At 38.0% G+C, this 16,855-nt stretch overlaps 1 protein-coding gene across 2 annotated transcripts in view; it reads left to right on the top strand.

Annotated features, from left to right (window-relative positions):
- Positions 1-269: 269 nt before the first annotated feature.
- The window catches only part of THADA (THADA armadillo repeat containing), a 292,405-nt gene continuing 275,819 nt past the window's right edge, over positions 270-16,855 (top strand). For both annotated transcript variants that reach the window (XM_019748640.2, XM_074331930.1), the window contains exons 1-11: positions 270-490; positions 3,924-4,019; positions 4,314-4,408; positions 5,064-5,194; positions 6,259-6,407; positions 6,526-6,558; positions 6,794-6,842; positions 9,861-10,048; positions 12,029-12,123; positions 13,088-13,308; positions 14,501-15,207. In XM_019748640.2, coding sequence (XP_019604199.2) covers positions 3,944-4,019; positions 4,314-4,408; positions 5,064-5,194; positions 6,259-6,407; positions 6,526-6,558; positions 6,794-6,842; positions 9,861-10,048; positions 12,029-12,123; positions 13,088-13,308; positions 14,501-15,207 — 1,744 coding nt within the window. In that variant the 5' untranslated portion in view covers positions 270-490; positions 3,924-3,943. The remainder of the gene's footprint in view (positions 491-3,923; positions 4,020-4,313; positions 4,409-5,063; positions 5,195-6,258; positions 6,408-6,525; positions 6,559-6,793; positions 6,843-9,860; positions 10,049-12,028; positions 12,124-13,087; positions 13,309-14,500; positions 15,208-16,855) is intronic.

The following is a 16,855-nucleotide window of genomic DNA, read 5'->3' as shown; positions in this document are numbered from 1 at the left end:
GGAATGCCTGGGTGGAGGAAAAGGTGCTTCCCACTCACTGAGGGGTGTGGAGGCCACGGTGTAAGCTGCCCTAAGGGGGTTAGGCGAGCGGGATTCCAGCCCGAGGGGTCGATCCAGCAGCGCTGGAGGTGAGTCACCCTCTTTCAAGTCGGACTCTCACCGAACCCACTCTCCAACGCCCGTTCCCGGGTGACATCACTTTTTCGGACTTCTGATTGGAGGAGCGCATCAGCCGAATTATCGCGATGACTCCTCCTCCAGGTCCTCTTGCTTCGTTCTCTTTACCGCGACCCGGTAGTCGATTGCAGACCATGCTGAGCGTCATCGAGACACCGTAGAACTATAGCATCTTCCGGGACTAATCTACACGGCCGCAACTCTTCTCAGACGCCGGCGGGCACGAGGTTTGGCTCTCAGGCGCCCTGTCTGCCAGTCCCTCCACCACGCGTGACTCCACCGCTCGGCTCCGCCACTTTATTAACGCCACCAGGTGATTCACACCAATTCCCGTCTGTGGTATCGCGAGAATTTAGTTTTATGAAACAGATTTCCGGTCGCTCAGGTCTCCTTGGAGATAGCATTTTAACCAGTGTTTTTTTTGCATCTGTCATTCCACGGACTCCACGTGGTTCGGAAATTGCCCCGCGAGTGTTTGGGGGAATTCAGCCAGAAAGGTGTGGATGAGAGTGAAGCAGCGTTAAAAAGGGAAGCAGCTTGGAGACCCAGGAGGCGTATGATTTGCGGAGCATCTTCTGGCCACTTCAGCAGTGCTTAGGGAGGGCGTGGGGTTTTCCCCTATTGGGAAGGCCTGGTCAGGTCAAACGTTTAGGCATCCATTGAGAACGCGGAAGCACCGCGCTTATTTTTGTCTAGGCTTGAAGTTTCCAAGATCAGATCCTGCTGCAAATTTGCTCGCCATTCACAAAGAATAGTCTCCCCATTATCTGCCTCCATCCCTTTTAGACTTTGTACAGTGGTCGCTTCCCTAGGAAGCGATGATCTCCAGTGGTTCCCTGGATCTAATCATGTCACTTTTCAAGTTCTTTCCCTTGTCGATGCCGTTCTAGCTGTGTTCATTTTTTTTTTGTTTCCTTTTTTCAGCTGTGTCCGTTTTTATTACCATTTTCTGTTCAGTGGTTTTTCACATGCCATTGCTATGTTGATACCTTATTTTGCAAATGGATCAGATTTCATCCGTGTGAGGACTAGCTTGTCACTTACAAATGGACTATAATTCAGATACCAGCAAGTCCACCTTTCTGCCATTAAAGGCATACATGCCTTCTAGAACATCTCTGACAAATGTTAATTCATACGTCATTCACTTAATATTTATTAAGCACCTAATGTGCACCAGGTACTGTTTTAGGAATTGAGAAACCAGTGGACAAAACAGATGGAAGTTGCTGCCTTCATGGAGTTTCCTACTAGGAGACACAAACAATGTACAAATAAACAAGTCAGTGTAATTCCAGGTAGGAAATACTATGAAGAAGAAACGCTGTGGAGATGGTGTGTGTGAGTAGGAGTGGTGGTGTTTTATATAGAGTGCTCACAGAAGGCTTCTCTTAGGAGGGGATGTTCTAGAAGAGACCTGAGAAGTCAGCCTGGTTCTGGTGGAACGAGCATTAACATGCAGAGGTACCGGGAAGTGCAAAGCCCCTTAATGGGAACAGGAGCATCAGGAAGTGCAGAGTGCCTTCGCTGATGAAGAGAAGATTGATTTGAGATGGAGTGCAGAAGAAGTAAGTCAGGACCAGATTATATAAGGCTTTGAAGCCCGGTGTCTGAAGCTTGAATTTTAAGTGTAATTGGAAGTCCTTGGAAAGCCTGAGAATAATTAGATTTTATTAGAGCTTTTAAAAGATTGCTTTGATGATTGCGAAGAGAATGGACTCTTCAGAAGCAAGGAGACCAGGTAGGAGGAGGCTATTGGAGGAGTCCAGGTGAAAAGGGTTCGTTTCGTTTCTTTTAGGATATTCCTGGTGTTGAAAAATTCTGTTTAAAAGGCAGTCCATTCCATAGTTGGAACATGGAGTTCTTCCTTTGTTTTGCGCTGGAATCTGCATCCCTGAAGCTTGTGCTTTTTCCTAATCCTATAGCAAGACCAAAGACATCTACTCCCCTTTTCTCCAAAACAGTCCAGCAGCTATGTAAGACACTTGTCCTATTCTCTTTCTCCAGGCCAAACACCTTTGGTTAACTTAGCTGAACAGAAGTGCTTTCTTAGGCCCTTCAGAAATTTGGTTGAGAATTAAAAGAGCATTTGAATCCATGTTACTTTGGATATTTTAGCAGGCATTTATCTTTCTTTGAGTCTTGGAAGCTCCATCATTTATTATGATTCTTAACATATAGCCACTAGCACTGAACCTAATGCTCCACATGTCCCCCAATCTGTGGGATGACCAAGGGATCATACAATCTCTCAATCTATCTAACTTCTAATGTGCTTTGTGGCGGCCATGTTGTGCTGTTGGCTCACACATTGAGATGTTTCAAATTGCACTTTATCCCCCTCATCCTGTATTTCTATGTTATATTTTTCTAATCTAAGCGTAGCATTTTACATTGATTTCTGTTTCATCTTGGTAAGTTTATTCCAGTTCGTTGGCTCTTTTCTATTCCTAATTCCATCATCCAACATGTCCTTCCAGCTTTGTGTCTTTCATAAATTCACATATAAATTCTTTTATAAATTCACTATGTTACATCCTCTAATATATGCATCATATATACTGCTGAAAATGCTAACAGCATCAAGAAAAGAGCCCTGGGTGGCATGTCCCTAGCAACTTGTCTCCAGATGGCATGGTACCATCAGTGTATATTTTTCGAGTACATTTGTTCAGTCCATTATGAACCCTGTTCACGAAAACGAACTCTGTTAACTAAAAGAAAACTCTTAACTAAAAACTCTTAACTGAAAACTGTTAACTAAAAGCACATTCACAAGGATAGTATTTGACAGTTTCCTTTATCAAATACTCTGCAGCGTGTTATGACACCTCCTGATCTGTCCATTCTAAGACGTTGGTGAGGTTAGACACTTTATTTTTGGAAAAACTACGCTGCTTTCTTTTGTTATTACTAAAATGAAGGTTTGCTGTATTTTAAAATACAAAGACTGGGTTTAGTAGGTAAAAGTAACTTTAGACAATAATGAACTCTTCTTGAGCTTAAAAAAGTTTTTCTTTTTCAAAGCAAAAATCCTTAGATCAGTGGTTCTCAACCTATGGCATCTTTGATCCTCAGGGGACATTAGGCAATGTTGAGAGATTTTTTTTTTTTTTTTTTTAAGATTTTATTGGGGAAGGGGAACAGTGTGCACTTCCAGGACTTTTTTTTTCCAAGTCAAGTTGTTGGCCTTTCAGTCTTAGTTGTGGAGGGTGCAGCTCAGCTCCAGGTCCAGTTGCCGTTGCTAGTTGCAGGGGGCGCAGCCCACCATCCCTTGCAGGGCTCAAGGAATTGAACTGGCAACCTTGTGGTTGAGAGGATGCACTCCAACCAACTGAGCCATTAGGGAGGCAGCTCAGCTCAAGGTGCCGTGTTCAATCTTACTTGCAGGGGGTGCTGCCCACCATCCCCTGCTGGACTGGAGGAATTGAACTGGCAACCTTGTGGTTGAGAGCCCACTGGCCCATGTGGGAATCGAACCGGCAGCCTTTGGAGTTAGGAGCATGGAGCTCTAACCACCTGAGCCCCTGGGCCGGCCCCGAGAGATTTTTTTTGGTTGTCACACCTTGGTGGGAGGAAGATGCTACTAGCAGCTAGTGGGCTGAGGCTAGGGATGTGTTAAACAGCCTGCAGTTCACAGGCCAAAAACACCCCACAGCAAAGGATTTGTCCGGCCCAAAATGTCAGTAGTACTGCCATTCAGGAACCCTGCATTAAACAATGCCTTCGACCTTTCTTTCTTGCAGTGACTGCTATTCTATTTAAAATGGTTGTAAAGAAAAAGAAAGAAATGCAAGTTACTGCATTGACCATTTGTCATCAGGACCTTGAAACGTTGAGATGTAAGTGATTTCTGACTTTATTTGTTTATTTCTTTTCTAGGCTACAAACAGAATTTTTATCTCTGGGACTTCCTATCACCTAAATGTTGAAACTCTTGCTCTTTATTTTTCCCATGTTCTTTTATATTTAATTTTAAATGTAAAATGGTTTTCTTGAAATTCAACTTCAGACTAAGTTCTGCCTGGCTTTTTGAGTTTATAAACATTTAAATTTTGTAGAATGAATACCAAAGGCAAATTCATATCCATATATTGTTAAATCACTGAGGAAATTTTTGTGTGTGTGTTATGTAGCTCTGGCTGATGCGGAAGAGAAAAATCTAGCTTCTTTGCTGTTACATTGTGTACAACTCACCGATGGAGTGTCACAGATCCCTTATGTTAAACAGGTAAGGCTGAATTGACATTCATGGATGCATCTTGTAGATTATCATGCTTTTAGGGACCTTTTAAATTAACTGATAATTTTTGGCTCCTGCTGTCTAATATCAATGTATCATTAAAGAATAGGGTTTTTTTTCTGTTCATTTTATAATACCTTTTTATTCAAAGTAGCAGTAGAAGTCATATTCAGACTTCCACCACCACTGGAACTGTAAATAGATAGGATGAGATAATTGTACACACCTTTTGTGTGGAGATACATTAAAAAAATATATTTCTATTAATCTGAATCTTCAAAACTTTTTAGCAAGCACGTTAAAAAGTTAATTTAAAACGTAAAGACTGTCTTTACTAGTATTTCAATATTAGGATTTGCCATTTGAACTTGCATAATATTTTTTTAGAAAGCAATTAAATGTCATTAATAACTCAGTAATTCTCAATGAAGGTGGGTCTGGAGCATAAAGTGGGAGTTGAGGGCATGTGTTAAAAAGATTAATAAATACTGAAATAGGTGTTTATATCAGTATCGTTAACAGTGCAGTGTGGAAAATATTTCACATTATAATTGAGAATTAAAAGAGTATTTGAATCCATGTTACTTTGCTGTACTTGATATTAGAAAACAATTACTATGACTTTGAATTTTTTGGATTATAGATTGTGCCTTTACTGGAGAAGGCAGATAAAAATGGCACGTGCGATCCCACTATTAGAAGTTGCTTGGATATTTTAGCAGGCATTTATCTTTCTTTGAGTCTAAAGAATCCCTTGAAGAAAGTCTTGGCAAGGTAAGGAAAAAAGGGAAGGGAAATTGGGCATTACAAATGTTCAATCTGATCAAAAGTAACCAATATTTAAAATTATTTTCCTGGTTTGGTTTTAGAGTTGGGAGTATTTGTTTATACGCCAATACCACCCTTTTATTCACTATAGTTTGATAATTTGGGGGTTTAATTATATGCTAGAGCAAGTCATCCCTCTGGTGACGCTTTGTTTTCAGAATATTTCTATTTTTGATTTTTTTTTCTTCCAGAAAAACTTTAGAATTGTTTAGTCAAATTGAAAAAAAAAATCCTGCTGGTTTTGATTTAGATTGAGGTAAAATTGAATTAAATTTAATTTATCCATTCAATAAATTTTTATGTAACGCCTATTATGTGTCAAATATTCTTGGCATTGGGGACACAGTGAATAAAACAATCTAGAATGGAGTTCTAGTCTAAGCAGAAGATAGAAAATACACAAAATAAATAAGCAAAATACATAGGATTAGATGGTGTGAGTGCTAATGGAGAACAGTAAGGCAGAGAAGGGGGGAAGGAAGATCCAAGCGTGGGGTAAGCGTTACAGTTTAAAATATAGTGGTCACTTCAGATATCTTTGCTCAAAAAGTCATTGATAGGATGATATTTGAGATTGACCCGAAAAGGGTGAGGGGATGATTATTGGGTATATTTGAGGGGAAAGTATTCCAGGTGGAGGAAATAAAAAAGCAAAGGCTTTGGCATGTTGTTAAAACAGAGGAAGGCCAGGTAGTTAGAGCCGAGGGAACATAGATGAGGTCAGAGCTAATAGTGGGGCCAGATTACACAGGGTCTTGTGAGTCATTGTAAGCACTTTGGCTGTTACTTTGGGAGGGACGTTGTTGGATAATTTGAGGCAGAGGAATAGAATAACATGGTGTTTTGGTACTATCACTCTGACTACTCTCTTGAGGATAGTCTGACGTTATTTTCTGCCTGTGTTGTTAAAGTCTAGTTCAATATTTCTTCATTTGTAATGATTCCCCTTCCTCCCAACATATCCTGTACTATAAGGTTGTCAGATTTTTAATATTTGGTTCTTTTTCTAGCTCCCTAAATTGCCTACCTGAATTTTTTCTAACTGAGGCCATACAAAGTTTTACTTCTCGTCTTCAGGAAGAATTGAACACTACTGATCTGTACTCTTATAGGAAAGTGATTGACAATATATCTTCCTGTCTAGAGAACTTTAAGTTGGGTAAGCCAGCTCTTTTCTACTACTTCTTCTGGCTAACACCTGTCATTACATCATTGTCTTTAAATGATGTTAATTGTGGTCCTGAAACTCCTTACCAGTGTTAATTTTCCTCCCACAGGTATAACAAGTGTTAATAATCTTCTTAAAAATGGTAAGTCCTATTACTTTTGTTTTATTCTGAGAGGTGACTGCTTGTGTGAGTCATTTTAGAACTGGTTCTTTTTAAGTTTCTTGACAGTGTGTAGAGTACTGCAGATAACTAAGGTACATTCCTATTTCTATACTATGGTATCATTTTAAGTAACAGAGATTTAAAATATTTTCTTGTGCTGAAGTTAAACTGCACAGTTTTTTAAAATTCTGGTTTGTCATTCTTTTTGTTTCAGTGCTTCATTTTCTGCAGAAGAGTTTAATTGAAATCTCGGAAGAGAATAGGCAAGTTTTATATTTGCGTGCTTGTGCATGTGTGTGTGCATACTTGCAGTTGTGTGTTATTTTAGTACAAAGAAACTTTTAAAACATTCCAGAATGTGCTCCTTTCTGTCTCTCTCCATTAATATTGGACCTAATTGTTTAAATTTATTTTTTAGAGGTTCAATATTTAATTTTAAAAAAGCAAATAAATTATTTTGAGAATAAATGACAAAGGGAAGAGCTTTTTCCTCTACTTGAGTGTTCCTTTTTCATAGCATCCTGTTCTTATTTCATGGATGAAGTATGCTCTGTTATCTTTCTGAGTATATTAATGATAGTTGCTTTTTATTTAAGTTTTTAAAATTTTTACATAGTCTTTATTTCTTCCACATTGCTTTTTTTTTGTTTGCTATTTTTGGTTGCTATTATTTGTTACTAGAAGCTCTCCTCAGAAGTCTGGTAATCTTTGGCCGAGCCGAGCACTCATATTTAAGAATAGAGCACTGAGAGTTGATTTGAATCTCTGTGCATATGGGTGTGGTTGGTTGCAGGTTTTATTCTAAGCTAGTCTAGCTGGGCTCTTTCTTTGGGGAACCCCTGATGTCAATATCTTTAGGTCTTTTTGCATGCTTAGCGAATTCACCGTGGAAGAATCTTCCAAAGATTCTTGGAAGAATCTTACAAGAAGGTTAAGAATGGCTTAACATTCTGATTGCTGAGTGAGAGATTAGAAAGCTGAAGTTTTGCCATTTTGCATTCATTTCGCGTATATTTACCTAATTCTCCTGTTTGCAATATGGTATTGCTGCCTTATCTGTGTGCTATCTTTTCTGTCCAGACACCTGCTGTTTTACCTTCTCTAGAGTTAAACCAGTTCTTTGCTGGCTTGGAGGTATGGTCCATAGTTTTAATTTTTTTCCAACAAACTGGTAGCCAGTCTTCCTGTTTACAGCCCTACATTCACCTCCACATCAAGGACTATCTAGTGCCCACAATTTCTTAGCCTTTTGGGTCTGCAAATCAGGTTGCTTCCAGGTTTGTTCTCTGGCTTAGTAGTCACCTTTCTTGATTCTGCTAAGTCAGTTGTCACTCATCCATCTACTTTGTAGCTTCTATAATTTTATTATTGTCTCGTTGTCTGTTCGTTGTCCTTGTGTATTTGTGTCTTAAATCCCTTGACTGTTGGTTTAGGGAAATGCTGGGGAGAGTAGAAGGAATATCTGTGTGCCATCTTTAACCCAATGTCTCCTCTTGCCTTACCAGGAAGGAGCTCCTTCTGTGTCTCCTTTTAGGCTCATCTCTTAAATGTAGGTTCTGTCCTTTTTATTCTGTTTGTTCCAATTGCTAAATATCATCCACATCTCTGTACTTAGGATTCCCAAATATATCACTTCAACTTAGATCTCTTCCCTGAGTGGTAGATTCATATAGTCAGTTGCCTCCTGGACATCCTAACTTGGATGTTTTACAGGTACCTCAAATTCAGTGTGTCCAAAAGAAAATTCACTGTCTTTTTATCTCTAGTCTACTTTCTGTCTCTTTGAATTTGCGTATCCTAGAGACCTCAAATAAGTAGAATACAATATTTGTCCTTCTGTGTCTGGCTTATTTCACTTATAATGTTTTAAAGGTTAAGCCATGATGTAACATGTATAAGAATTTCACTCTTTTTTGTGGCTGAATAATATTCCATTGTATGTATATACCATAATTTGCTTGGTCATCCATCTATCAATGAATATTTGGGTTGTTTCTACCTTTTGGCTAATGTGAATAATACTGCTATGAACATTAGTAGAATAAACATCTGTTGGTGTCCCTATTTTCAATTCTTTTGGTCATATACCTAAGAATAGAATGCTAGATCATACGGTAATTTTATGTTGAACTTTTCAAGGATTTCCCCAAACTGTTTTCTCTGACTTATGTTTTAATACAATCATTCTGTGTCCTGCTATGTTGAGAATAGACTGAGAAGAGCAAAGATAGAATCTGGGAGACTATTTAGGAGGCTATTGTAGTACCGTGTCTCCCTGAAAATAAGGCCTAGCTGGACCATCAGTTCTAATGTGTCTTTTGGAGCAAAAATTAATATAAGACCTGATCTTATATTATGTTAGATAAGGCCTGGTCTTATAGTAAAATAAGACTGGGTCTTATATTAATTTTTGCTCCAAAAGGCACATTAGAGCTGGTGGTGCGGCTAGGTCTTATTTTCGGGAAAACACAGTAATCCAAGGGAGAGATAAGAGTGGTTCAGGACAGGCGTAACAGTGCAGGTGGTCTAATTCTGGATATACTTTGAAGGAAGAACCAACAATATGGGATGAGGAGGAGAGAAATCAAGGATGATTACAGAGGTTTTGTAGGATAGAGATCATAGCAGGTGGTACAGGTTTGGAGTTGAAGATAAGTTAGACATCTAAGTGAAGATAGTAGGAAGTTTCATATACAAGCCTGGAATTAGAGCGATCTGGGCTGCATATAAAATTTGGGAATTGTCAGCATATACGTTATGATTTAAAGCTTATGAGCTAGATATGCTCAGCATCAAGGAAAGGAATTAGACAAAAGAAGAGGACTGAGTTGTGGAGAGCTCAGACATAAAGAGATCAGGGAGAAGAGGATGAACTAGCCAAGGTGTCTAAGAAGAAGCAACGAGGAAGTAGGAGGAAATCTAGGAAAGCCTGGCATCTTGGAAGCCAAGTGAAGATAGTGTATGAAGGTTGAGGGAGTGTTCAAGTTTATAAATTGTGTCGTTCATTCTTAGTTTGTTATTTTTACTCCAAAAAAAGAGAAGTGACTTTAGTCATTGGCTGAGAAAGAGGGGAAATGTGGTAAGTTAAGAATATTGAAACTTCCCAATAAATGTCTACATAATTGGAATGTTTATGGGAATAGAAGAGAGAGGCATAAATGTCTACTATAATCTAAAACTGATTTTGGCCCCTTATTGGGGAATGTGTTATTTTGGAATGGAATAGAAATGGTGACATTTTTATTTGACTTTTCTTTTGTAATGCCTTTTCTGTGTTGTAGAAAATTTGCTGGAAATCATATTGTTCAAACACAGTTGATGAATGACTTGTTGGTAGGCATTAGAGTTTCAGTGCTGTTAGTACAGAAAGCACAAGGCCTCCAGAGAATTCATTTGAAGATTTCTGGTTCTCCCACATGGCAGAGTATGTGTGGATTGCTGAGTATTTTCACCAAGTTTTTAAATGATGGTAAGTGTAAAAACATACAAATGATGATTATAATTGTCACTCAGCTTTTGCTAATAATGGTATGAAATATATGATACTTAACTGAGATGTAAAACTTCTCCTCCCCCACCCCTTCAAAGTGGGGAAAGGAACTGGATTACAAGGTTTTAATGCTTTTTCTTTCAAATGTATTAATTCAGCAAGGGATCATGATGAAGGTCTTTTCTAAATGTGTGTGTGTGTGTGTGTTTGTGTGTGTGTGTGTTGTATACAAAGACGAAACCTAACAATCTCAGTGTTGAAAGGTCACAGACTTTAAGTAGCAAAAGAAAATTCTTGAGAAGAAATTTCCAAATGTGAGGAAAGATCTGGAAATATTAGTGTAACCCGTACATCTCTCCTTAGCAGCAGGTATTATCTCCAAATAATGACAGTAGTCATTGTGGGGCTGATGGTTATTTCTCCTTATGGCTCATAGGTTGCTTCTGTCCATATGAACTGTACCACTGGGAAACCAAATAATTAATGAGAGGAAATGTCTCTTTATAAAAAGTATTTCAATCAATGAACTAAAATGAAATGATAGAATTCAGATATCCGTATTTAGTAACCCCCAAGGAGCTGATGTAGGCATTCAGTATCAACAGCTGCTAACATCACAGAAACAGACAACCAGACATGTACCCTTAGAGACTTGCTTTTACCATCTATAGTTTTCCCGAAGGGATTAATTGGAGACTGATCCCTTCTCTAGGTCACCCACCAATGTACAGCAAGTACAGAGGACAGAGGAACATGTTGAACTGCATGAGGAGTAAACAAATGCAGCATTCAGATTGTGGGAAACTCAGCAGGTCAGAAAGCCAGAGTTTTCAACACAGAAATTGTTAACAAAAAAGAAAGGGACAGAGAGGGCACATGTAGATTAAAAGACACTTAAAGACATACCCAATTTTTATTAAAATGGACAAGACTGAACTACTCGTATTTATGATTCTTATAACAGGTCCAATTAATCACCGTATTATTTTGTATACTTTCTGACAAACCAGAGGCTAATTAATAGAACACAAAAAGAAGATAGCCAATCAAGATTGTCCGGGTACAATGCCAACAACAGCAGAGTTTGTAATTCGCAATGACGTAGGCTCTTTACACAAGCCCTGAAATCCCTTTAAAAATAAAAAAAAGTAATGTAGGGGGCGGGCCCGGTGGCTCAGGCGGTTGGAGCTCCTCTGTGCTCCTAACTGCAACGGCTGCCGGTTTGATTCCCACATGGGCCAGTGGGCTCTCAATAAGAAGGTTGCCGGTTCAACTCCTGGAGTCCTGCAAGGGATGGTGGGCTCTGCCCCCTGCAACTAGCAAGGGCAACTGGACCTGGAACTGAGCTGCACCCTCCACAACTAAGATTGAAAGGACAACATGACTTTGAAAAAAGTCCTGGAAGTACACATTGTTCCCCAGTAAAGTCCTGTTCCCCTTCCCCAATGAAATCTTAAAAAAAAAAAAAAAAAAAGAACTTTATGTATTATCCACAACTTTAACAAAAAACCCCTCAAAGACATAAAAAAAAAAGTAATGTTTGTGTGGGGTTGGAATGCAGAGACATCAGTGGAGGAGAGGGACAGGCAGTGTGGCTGCTGCATATGCTGGGAGGCTGTAGATGGAAAGGAAGAGAGAGTGGATGTTAGAGGAGAGAGGAAGGAATCACATTTATTAAGTATTTATGTGCTGGGCATAAAAGCCTCTATGTTCATTATTCACTTAAACCTTGCAGCTGTGTCAGCTAGCAGTTCTATTTTCCCCTTTTACAGAAGAGAAAGCTCAGTCCCTGGGAGGTTGAATAACTTGCCCAAGGCCTACTCACCTAGGAAGTGCTCAAGCTAGAAATTGCAACCAGGGCTGCGTGACCCTGCAGCATCTGTTCTTTCCCCTGTACCAGAATGTCTGTTGTCACTTAATACATGCTTTCTATTTTTTTTTTTTTTTTTTGCCAAATAGATGACCTTTTACAAACAATTCAGAGTACATCTGGATTAGCTGTTATTCTTTTTATTAAAGTTATGTTTCATCCAGAGGAAAAGATTCCTGATCTGGTGAGTGCATCTCCTTTTTAGAATTGCACGTTATTGGTAGTTTGACACAAGTTTTAAAAATATTTTTAAAGAAAGTGAATTAAAAAATATGTTTTTACATCGTCATAATCTTTCTGATGACCTTTCTGTCTTATGTATAACGAGACAGTTCCTAAAATACAGATAAAGCAGAAAGAAGATAGTAGTCAATTGTAAATCCATTTCACAGAGCTAATCATTATCAACATTTTTTGGTGTATATCCTTCTAGTTTTTTTCTAGTGCTGTTTGTTCAGTTCCATCTCTCAATATAATAAAAGATGTTTGTAATATTAAAATTATGCAGAGATTAACATACAGATACATATAGTAATAACTTTTTGATAAATGTATTTTTTATTAAGAATAACCCAAATATTGTACTTTAAACAGGAAACATGCTAGACTCAATTGTTCAGTGAATTTGATTATATGTAAAGTATGATTTGGGCCACAATCCCTGTATTTACTACTTGCAGTTCTTTTTTAATTTTTATTTTATTTTATTTTTTTATATTAATTTCAGGTGAGCGGTTCTTTTTCCTTACTGTATTATCTAGAAACTTATTTTAGCTCTTTGCTTGACTTTATGCAAAAATGGGTGTGTGCTGTCCTCTGACATCACACAAAGTAATTGTCATTGGATAAAATTAAAAATGTTATGTCTAAGTCACCTCTTAAAAGCATTAATGAAGCTCATCCACCTGCAGGTGGCGATGTGTTGTGCTCTATCAGTTCATTCAAAGCAGCAAAAATGGTTCATGTATTTCGCTTTAATTTTTTTCCTTTTGTCATAATAATTTTAACACTTGGGGCTTTTCCACCTTTAGGTTCAGTTATTTTTCCTAGGATGTTTCAGGAGAGAGAGAATTTTGGATTTATGTTTTGAAATATATCTGAAAAGTTTTAGAAGCTTTAGATGTATTAGCTCTTGTTGTATTTTTCAGATTAGCAGTTTGCTTCTCCGTTCAGTGGACTGCACAAGTGTCCCCGAGTGGTTTTTGAACAGTTGTGGGAGTCTTTGTTGTGCTGATGTCTCCGAGTCGGCGCTCCTATTCCTGTGTCAGGGGACACTCACCATGTTGGACTGGCAGAATGGGAGGATGGGTCCGAGTGGGGAAGCCCTGCTCTTGGATACTGGGCATGTTTTGTTCACCCTGAGTTCACAGTGAGTCTTGATGCTGTTGTCTCATATTTTGCTTTCCTTGTCAGGTATTTAAAAGATGACAACTGAGCCAGCGTATTTAGTAATTCAATGAAAAGTGGTCAGGATAATCCTAAATTAAAAGGGAGATAGGTACAGGGAATGAAGTGGGTATGGAATGATGGCAGAGAGTTGCAGAAATTATTGATGCAGGTTAACCTGTGGTGAACATGGCGAAAATTAATTTTAACATTCAGTCTCCGATGCTAGCATTTAAAAAAAAACTATAAAAATGTCTGTATGTATAGTGCTTTAGAGTTTATGAACAACTTCATCATAGATACCGTGTTCCCCTGAAAATAAGACCTAACCGGAAAAGAAGCCCTAGTATGATTTTTCAGGATGACATCCCCTGAACATAAGCCCTAACGCATCTTCTGGAGCAAAAATTAATATAAGACACGGTCTTATTTTGGGGGAAGCACCGTAATTCAGTGTCATCCTCACATGTCTGATAGATAGGATAAGAAATCTGATTTGTTGAATGAGTAAAGTAAAACTTAGTAAATGCTTTAACCTAAGAGCATATCGCTAATAGGCACCCGAGCCAGAATTATAACCAGGTCTTTTGACTTCATTGGATTATATTTTGTGTTTTTTGGTGTTTTTGCAATAATGCCTGAAAGTGATCATGTTCTTAAAATGTCAAACCATAGATACAGCTTGATAGTAATAAACATGTAGATAAAGAAAGAAAACTACCATGTTCTAAAATAAATTTTACATATTTTCAGTTTATGTATATTTTAAAATAGTACATGTTTTAAAATTGTGCGTATTTTAAAATTTATTCTTCATTGTGTTATTTTATACAGATTAATTGAGATATAATTTACAGGGTTTCCCCCAACTCTAGCCCCTCATTATGTTTTAAAATACCTGTGAAACCATCATCACAATCAAGATAATGAACATTTCCATCACCCCCAAAAGTTTCCTCGTATCCCTTTTTGGATTATATTTTATAAGATGAATAGATTCATACACAAATTTGAGATCTGTTTTGGCCTTGTTTGTAATTTTTTGTTGTTGTAAATTTAATAATGATTGAATTTTCTGGTCAATTTTTTCTATTTTATATTTTTAAAGTTTAAAATTATAAAATGAAATTTCATTTACTAGTTACTTTATAATAATATGGCTCATTTGTCTTCAGGATCAAGGAATCAACTCTGGAAATGTTTCTGTCTAGAATTTTGGCATCTTGGACTAATTCAGCCATACATGTCCTTGAATCAAGTTCGTCGAGCCTAAAGGACAGTCTGAATGGGAATTCAAGCATAGTTAGGAGACTTTTGGAATATGTCTACACCCACTGGGAACATCCATTGGACGCTTTGAGACACCAAACCAAAATCATATTCAGAAACATTCTCCAAATGCACCAGCTCACTGTAGGAAAGTCAGGTTTAGAAGGGTCAGATTTGGCTGCTGATCGTTTCCTTTTTGAACTGACTGAGAGTCTTCTGCATTTGGAATGGCATATTAAAGGAAAATACATATGCCTTGGTTGTCTAGTAGATTGCATAGGAGTTGAACATATTTTGGCATTAGCTGAAACTATTCCATCTCAAATCTTAGAGGTGATGGGGGACCAGTCCCTGGTACCTTATGCAAGTGACCTCTTGGAAACCATGTTTAAAAATCATAAGAGTCATTTGAAATCTCAGGCTGTGGACAGTACTTGGATTGACAAATGGCATGAGACTTGGGTTTCTCCTCTCCTTTACATACTGTGTGAAGGAAATCTGGATCAAAAATCTTATGTGATTGATTATTACTTGCCAAAATTATTAAATTGCAACCCTGAAAGCTTAAGCTACATGGTAAAGATTCTTCAGACTTCTGCTGATGCTAAAACTGGTAAGAAAATGAATTTTTGTTTTAGTAATTTCTAGTTAGGATGCTTAAGTGTAATTGCCCAGGCAGATGTTGACCACATTCAATTTAAATATTAATCACTTCTGTAAATAGTAAAGGAGGGTATTAATGATAGAGATTTCAGATTGAAACACATGCTCTTGTACATAGGGTTTTTTTGGCTGAAGTCATTTCTACAAGCGAAGGATTGATTCTAGTTATGATTATGATGTTTCTTTTGTTACAGTAGTGCCCCCTTATGTGTGAGTGATATGTTCAAAGACCCCCAGTAGATACCTGAAGCCGTGGATGGTACCAAACCCTATATATACTACGTTTTTCCTATGCGTATATACCTATGATAAAGTTTAATTTATTAATTAGGCAATCATGGATAGAAGAGTTGTTTTTACTGTAGATCTTAGTAACCTCAGCATACGATTAGTTTTTTTCTTTTCTTATTAAGTCGAGAACTTTCACCTTTTCACTTAAAGGAAATACTTTATGGCTTCTGTTTGGCATATCCGAATTGCCAGCATCACTACTCTTAAACTTTGGGGTCATTATTAAGTAAAATAAGTGTTACCTGAACACAAGCACTGTGATACCATGACAGCCAATCTCATAACCAAATGGCTACTAAGTGACTAATGGGCGGGGACCGTCTAGGAGCATCTGCAGTGTGGAGACGCTGGACAAAGGGATGATTCACATTCCAGGCAGGACAGAGTGGGATGGCGAGAGGTCCCATGCTCCTCAAACGGTGCATAACTTAAATCGTGTGAATTGTTTATTTCTGGAATTTTCCATTTAATGTTTTTGGATAACTGAAACCAGGGGAAGTGAAACCATGGATAAGGGGAGACTACTATACTAGGTTTTAATTCATTTTACCAAGTTCTTATTTGTTATTTAGTTGTCAGACTGAAGTAAAAGTTTATGTGTTTTATATAACTCGCTATTGAACTGAAGCAATAATTAAAAACTGTTTCAGGCAAGGTAGGCAAGGTTAAAGACAGGTAAATTGGCAGTGGCAAGTTTTTGTCTCTGGGGAAGAAAACAGCTGTCTGTAGCCATTTAGAATAGGGGTAAACATTCTACTGAAGCTCCGTAACCCTGGAGGAATTACTGCATTAAAGCATAATGCAGTATAAGCTTGTGATCCTGACTCATCATGCAAATCTTAAAATTAATTATATTCTGCTTAACACAGCAGGAATATGGTACCCTACCTCACATCTTCAGAATATTTCCAACTAAAATGGTTAAAAACGTTCAATACTTTAAAGAGTAACCATGAGATGGCTGAAAAATTTGATTCATTCCTATACAAAAAAATGAGCCATCATTTGTCATTTGAAATAATTGATCTTGCCTTTTGAGAAGCCATCTGAAGTTCAGGATTCCTGAGTCTGTTCTGAAGTAAGGCAGTCTTTATTTTGATATCACCGTGCCTTGAGCACCCTCTCCCCTCAGTAATGGCTGATGTCCCGGCCACTGAAAGCGGCATGTTCTTGGGATCCCCCTTGTCTCTTCTAGTAAAGGGAGAAGCAGTAACTCCAGAGTGTGCAGAGAGAGTCAGTGTTCATGTTTAGAGAAATAATGGTCTTCAGCCACTGGAGTGTTTTTCCTGTTTTTGGTTGAAAATGAT

Source organism: Rhinolophus sinicus, linkage group LG05 (assembly GCF_036562045.2).
Source record: "Rhinolophus sinicus isolate RSC01 linkage group LG05, ASM3656204v1, whole genome shotgun sequence".
Classification (NCBI taxonomy): Eukaryota; Metazoa; Chordata; class Mammalia; order Chiroptera; family Rhinolophidae; genus Rhinolophus; species Rhinolophus sinicus.
Note: the sequence above shows the minus strand (reverse complement) of the source record. Positions and strands in the feature narration are given on the sequence as shown.